The sequence below is a fragment of the Populus euphratica genome, unplaced genomic scaffold, assembly GCF_000495115.2.
Source record: "Populus euphratica unplaced genomic scaffold, PopEup_1.0 scaffold295.1, whole genome shotgun sequence".
Taxonomy (NCBI): domain Eukaryota; kingdom Viridiplantae; phylum Streptophyta; class Magnoliopsida; order Malpighiales; family Salicaceae; genus Populus; species Populus euphratica.
The window spans coordinates 166,992-173,822 of record NW_011500173.1 but is presented as its reverse complement, the minus strand read 5'-3'; the positions used below and the strand labels follow the sequence as shown (position 1 = coordinate 173,822).

Genomic DNA, 6,831 nt, shown 5'->3' with positions numbered 1-6,831 from the left:
TTTAGGGAAATAGATATTTTTAATTTTTAATTTTTAATTATAATACTTTTCTAGTTTTTTTTTCTATTTGAAGGGAATATTTTTTACTAATTTATTTTTTTTTTCTATTTAAAGGGAATATTTTTTACTCCTTTATTTTTTTATTCTAAGAGTTTTCTAGTTTTTTTTCTATATAAAAAGTTATAATGAATTTTTGATAATTATAGATATTATTGAAAAAAATTAGTTTTTTAAAAATCTATCCATTCTTATTTTATATATATAAATATAATGGTTTTAACATATAACAGACTTTTTATCCTTTGCTTTCACATAAGCAGTAGAAGAGAGAACACGTTGCAACAAGGTGGTTGTAGAGAAATGTTGACAATCATGATCTTGTATGAAATTCAACAAATGAAGCAAACAAATTGGCTTCTGAAAACCTGAGTCTGAGTTCGTCGGTGCAGCAGCTCAAACTATTTTAAACATTGTTATGAGCTCTATTTCTGTTCTATACCCCTGCTATTAATTTTATTCCCATATGCCTTCAGCATTCATTGAAATGGCATCTGCTTCTTCTGCATATGCAAGCAGAGAATGATCAGTAACATGGGAACATTCGGTAGCTTTTGACCATATGTATTAACCAAAACGACTGCAGTTTATGTTTCCTTTTCCTCCCAGGTAGAAGACGTCTCCTTTGAAATTTGTAGAGGTACGCGTCTTTTGCTACAGTTGCAGGTTTACTTAGAGGACCTTCTTTCCTCATAGTGTTACTGCCGAAAGGAGAACAGAATATAATTATTGATTAGGTGAATTGAATCAACTCCTTTTGGAGTTAGGGCTCAGACTCTGTGCATAACAGCAGTGTAATTAGCGCCCATGGAATAACATGAATGCTTGATTAAAGAAAATCATACTCTTTCAAAAGCACCTTAATAATTACCTTGAGCCATCGAAGGCGATCCGGCCTCTTCAATACTACAATAGAGTTAATTCTTTCAGAGAATGCCATTTTACACCGGCAATGAGGTTTCCATGATTGGGATTGAGATGGATACTTAATCATAAATATTATAAATATTAATGTTTTGGTTAAGTTACAAACTAAGTTTTGTTTTGGTGTAACTTACTTATATTATAGCTGTGACCGTAAAAGTAAAATTTTCATACTTTTGCTTTACTAATTAATTTATTTTTTATTTTTTATGATAAAAATATAAAGAGTAATTCATTTTTCACTAATTACATGAACAATGAAGAGTATTTTTACTATGTATAATCTAAAAGGATTTCGATTCAAATCTAATTGTATTGAATTGAATCCAATCAAATAAAATAAAAAAAATTAATAAAATTTTTTAAACATTATATTTTATTTAAAAAACTTGAATTTAATATTATTTAATGACACTATATATTTGTAAAATTTAATTATATATTATTGTATATTCAAGAAATCATGGAAAATATTCATATTAAATTATTTTTTATTTAATCTCAATTTTAATTTTAATTTTAATTAAATATATATTTTTTCAAACTAATTTTAAATTAGTTTTAAAATCATAATCATAGAAACTAACGCAAAGACTTTGCTTTACTAATTAATTTATTTTTTATTGTTTATGATAAAAATACGAAGAGTAATTCACTCTTCACTAATTATATGAACAATGAAGAGTATTTTTACTATTTATAATCTGGATGGATTTCGATCTAATCTAATTGTATTGAATTGGATTCAATCAAATAAAATAAAAATTTTTAATAAAATTTTTTAAGTGTTATATTTTATTTAAAAAACTTGTATTTAATATTATTTAATGACACTATATAATTATATTAGTAAAAAATTCTAAAATAATATAATATTTGTAAAATTTAATTATATATTATTGCATATTTAAGAAATCATAAAAAATATACGTATTAAATTATTTTAGTTAAGAAAGGTTCTTGTCTCTCTAGGAGAGATTACTCCCCTCCAGATTTGAATAACATGGCCCCATGAAACCGAGATGGACCATTGCCCAACCTGTAATTTAGCCGTGGCCTGGATCATGGACCGGACCTAGTCTAATAATTCTGGTATTGAATTGAATAGGCACGTTCATAAAAATAATTGAATTTAAAATTTTGATCAAGATCAAGACCGAATTGTTTCGGATAACTCCAACAAGTTATTTTTTTAATCGAAAAGTGGAGCTTTATCAGTTGTACCTCTTATTATGTCAAGAGTCTAATTTTGCTGGTCGAATTTCCTCTATGGAGTTAGTTGCTAGCCAATTTGCATTGCATGGCTTATGCAGCAAGTTCATGAATGCGCTTCACTGATAATCGGAGAAGAGAAAAAAGGTATGCTACAATCTAGTTATTCAAAAAAGGATGCTTGTTAAAGATTTTTCTACTAATTCTCTAGCTATCTGGAACTTGGAACAAAGTGATTCCACTCTCTATCATAAACTAACGAGTGTTGAATTTATCATGCATAAAGCAACAATGAGTTTAGCTAAGATCTAGTGATCATTCACTAAATACAGAAATACACAAACCGGTGTTAAAAAAGAACTTACATTTGCAGCTGCTGGTTATCTAGGTACAATCACTTGAACACGATGATTCTGACTAAGCCAACTAAAAGCAAGAGCGACCTGAAATTTGCCAGGACTGCAAACTGGAATCTGTCACCAACAGAAGCAATTTTAAGTGATAGTACCAGCAAATGCACCAGTTATAACCACTAATGTTACTGGCATGCAGATTTTAATTCCTATGCCAGATTATCACCAACACCAATCATTTAGGCAATTGCTGTCAAGTTTGCCTTGAGTGGAAATTGAAAGATAGATGTTGGGATTAAAGCTCAGATTCAGTTCTTGAGCCTCGCTACTGATTCTACATGTTCTCTAAAAGTGCCAGCCTCTCCCGGTCTCCAGATTACGAAATTGTTTAGCATTTTCATTCAAGAGATACTGTTTTAGACTTTTTTCTTGTAGACAAATCGCCACCATCTAGGGCATGAAAACAGTACCTGAATGGTAAGAAAAGCACATTAAACCAGTTTCAGAGAAAAAAATTAGTTGGAACTAGATCAAAAATCAACAGATACATAATTAGAGTCCCAAAAAATTGATATCTTATTCAAGGCTAAGAAACCAAAATAATAATAATAATACCAAAGTATAAAAAAGTTTCAAACTGACAGGTATTCAAGTTCTTGAGATACCCCAAAGGAGAGGGTGCTTCTCCACAAAATGTATGGTTAGAGTGATCTACCGTCTGAAGCTTCTCCAGCTTGCCAGTTGCAGCTGGTATAGGAGGATCTGAAATGGCATTATCCTTGTCAAAGCAACTTTCATGGTCAAAGTAATTCTCATGGTAGGCCAAGCACATAATTGTTGCGATCAGTAATTTGAGGAAGTAATTATTTCAAATTCAGCAACATATTTACTGAATCCCTAGTGATAATTCGTAAAAGATAACAGGAAACCCCTTTGAGTCTTAAATCTCATTATTAGGGCTGGTTTTTATGCATTTAGATTCACTGTCTTTTTGAAAAATGTAGATACAGGGATTTTAATATATTTTGACCCAATGGTGTATATGAAATGGATCACGTCCGATCCAAGGGATCAATAATACAGAATTATTTTATAATCAGATACCTCACAGCAGAGAACATAAATTAAGTGTCAATTGCAGCAACAATAACAGCCCCCCACCTCCCCTTCTTTATTGGATTCTCCCTTTCTTTCTTTTTCCTCAACTTTCCCACATTTAAACCAAATCCAGGCAGTAAAATTGTTGCTTCCCGTATTCATTCATTCACCGGAAAACCCTAGTAGATCAAATAGATGGCTTCAGAAAGACAAGTGTCAAGAATGATAAAGCAAGGATTTTTATCCTCAGACCCAACTCTTTCTTTTAACTTGCCATCATCAACAACTCCACCTCATATGAAGATGGTCTCAAATAACAGTAGGAGTAATAGGAGCCTTAACAATCTCTCTCCACCATATACTACTACTCCAGTATATCCAGATCACCAAAACCAAACTTTATTCCAGATGATGTCAGATGAACAGAACCACCAAAGTAAAATCTCGAAAATAATGAAAGAATTTGAGGACTTGAATTGCTATGGAAGGGGCGATGTGAGGCTGACAGTAATTGGGAAAGATGGGCATACACGGATTTCAATGGATGTGCATAAAAGGGTTCTGTTGGAAAAGAGTGGCTTCTTTAGGGATACTTTGAGAGGGAGAGATCAAGGGGTTGTTATGCAATCTGTGGAGATCAGTGACTGTGATGATGTTGAGGTTTATTTGGAGACTTTAGTTTTGATGTATTCTCATGATCTGAAGAGGAGATTGATGGATGAGGACGTCTCCAGGGTCTTGGCTTTCCTCAAGGTATACTTAAATTCTCTGTCTTTTCTTGTTTTCTTTCTTTCCTCAAGATCTCGTCTTCCTGGGTTTTGATTTTCGATGCATCTTGTCCTTTTCTTTTCTTTTTCTTTTTTCTTTTTTAATTTTCAAGGGAGATATTTGTGTGTGGAATAATGATGTTACTTTTTTCGCTTGCTGAACTTTAAGCATTGGTAATACTAGTGTTCTGTTCTAGGTATCTGCAGATATCATGTTTGAAACAGGGATTGAGTCATGCTTGGAATGCTTGGAAGCTATTCCATGGTCTGAGGATGAAGAGGAAAAGGTTGTAACTCAACTCAGTCAACTTCAGCTCTGTGACTTGGCAGCTGAAGTTCTCCAGAGAGTGTCATCCGAACCATCTACATCTACTAGGGGTGATGACATCTTCTTGAGACTGTTGAGTGGTGTTATGCAGGCCAAAGACGACAAAGCCCGCCGAGAAATGAGAAATCTGATTTCTCGCTTTTTTAGAGAAAATTCATCTGATAACAGCAATAGGCTTGATGTTTCTAAAGATTCCCTTTATTCTCTCTGCCAAAGATGTCTTAGCTCTCTTATTCTATGCTTATCTGAAGTTACTGGCATAGATGACTGCAGGGTTGATAGAGGGGTTTTAATGGCCCAAGTAGCTCAAGAAGCTGAGAATATGCGCTGGATTGTTGACATTCTAATTGATAGAAAAATTGGAGATGAATTTGTGAAATTATGGGCAGATCAGAAGGAGCTTGCACTGCTCCATTCTAGAATTCCAACCATGTACCGACATGAAATCAGCAAGATTACTGCACAACTATGCATTGCAATTGGGAGAGGACATATCTTGGTGCCAAAAGATAGCAGGTTTTCTTTGCTGTCTACCTGGTTGGAAGCTCTTTATGAAGACTTTGCGTGGATGACAAGGTCCTGTAGATCTGTGGATAAGAAACTGGTGGAGGATGGACTTAGCCAGACAATTCTTACCCTTCCATTGCTTCAACAACAGACAATTTTGCTTACTTGGTTTGACCGTTTTCTTAGTAAGGGGGATGACTGCCCCGATATCCAGAAAGCATTTGAGGTCTGGTGGAGAAGAGCTTTCATCAGACAATATGCGGCTGAACAGGATAGTTCCCACTTGCAAATAACTGTCTGTGATCATCCAGACTGAAAGACACACGTCAACAAGATCAAACGAAGTCGAAGCCACAATATGTGCCAATGACGTGAATAAGTCTTTTTTGGTGGTTTATATCAGTAGTTTCATTTTTTGATCCTCAAATCTGCTTGGACATGAATATATTGTTTTGAGCTGTCTCTAAGGATTCAAAGGCTGTGTAATATGAAACAATGCACGAGCATTGAGAAGTCGTGAAACCTGTGGCATTTGACTTGCTGATAGTAGCCTTTTATTTGTATCTATAAAGAGGTCATACTTAATTTGTTTTTGTTAGAAATTAAATTTCTTAACGACCAAATTAGCGCCAAATTTTTACCCTCCACTATTTGGAATTTCTCTTTTATCCATGTACGCGTGGAAGCTCATGTCTCAATAAAACCCAGTCTGGTGTTCAACATTACCGATGGTGTTCGCTCGTAGAACGAGCAGAGTTTCTGGAATAGTAAAAAAAAAAAAACCCATTTTAACAACTTTGCATCTCAGCTTCCTGTAAAACCACTCATATTAAAGCATTGCAAAACGAAAAAGCCCTATAAAATAAAGCCTCGATCCCAAACTAGTCAGGGTCAGCTGTATGGAACCACCTTCTTCACCATTCAGCTCCATCACTAACCAAATCCACCAAAACATGAAATCTAGGATGTTTTTTAAACTTACACGCTACAAGTATTGTTCGAGAAAAAATCAAGGATGGTTTTTAAACTTACATACTACAAGTATTGTTCGAGAAACACACTTTTAGGACCTTCCCGTATGGACCAAAATTAATAATGTTTTTTTTACAAAAATAGAAAAAAATATAAAAAGAATAAGGATAAAATTTGGAAGAAAAACATGATGAAATTTGAAAAATTAAAAAATTCTCAAAAAAATTAAAATTAAAAGAATGAGTTTTAAATTTAAAATATTAGAAAAATCATAAGAGATTAAATTGAAAAACATTTATAATTTAAAAAGATTATTTATAGATTAAAAATTGATAGGGAGTGGAATTAAAAAACAAAATATAGATTAAAGTGGACTTGGTGATAAAATAACAATAATAATAAAAACCCCAACAAAGATTAAAAATAAGAAAAATAAACTTAACAAAGAGAAAAAAAATCTAGTAAACTCGGATGAACTTCTTAAACCTGCTCTAATCTCTAGAACATATAACTTGTGAAATTTTAAATCCAAGTTCGATCAAGAAACTTAATTCTCAATAAATTTAATTTTAAATAATAAAATTATAAAAAAAAATATTGATAAAAAAATTAC

The 6,831-nt window shown here is 32.7% G+C and overlaps 1 protein-coding gene across 1 annotated transcript; it reads left to right on the top strand.

Moving 5' to 3' along the window:
• Positions 1-3,685: 3,685 nt before the first annotated feature.
• Positions 3,686-5,869, top strand: LOC105111387 (BTB/POZ domain-containing protein). The gene is made up of 2 exons (XM_011006720.1): positions 3,686-4,397; positions 4,609-5,869. The coding sequence occupies exons 1-2, from the start codon at positions 3,840-3,842 to the stop codon at positions 5,560-5,562; spliced, it is 1,512 nt and encodes a 503-aa protein (XP_011005022.1). The 5' UTR covers positions 3,686-3,839; the 3' UTR covers positions 5,563-5,869.
• Positions 5,870-6,831: the final 962 nt, after the last annotated feature.

What these genes read in the sequence shown, in the direction of transcription:
- LOC105111387 (XM_011006720.1), top strand. Translation starts at nt 3,840, where the DNA reads ATGGCTTCAGAAAGACAAGTGTCAAGAATGATAAAGCAAGGATTTTTA. An exon ending in GGGTCTTGGCTTTCCTCAAG is followed by an intron (nt 4,398 to 4,608) that starts GTATACTTAAAT and finishes GTTCTGTTCTAG; the next exon opens with GTATCTGCAGATATCATGTT.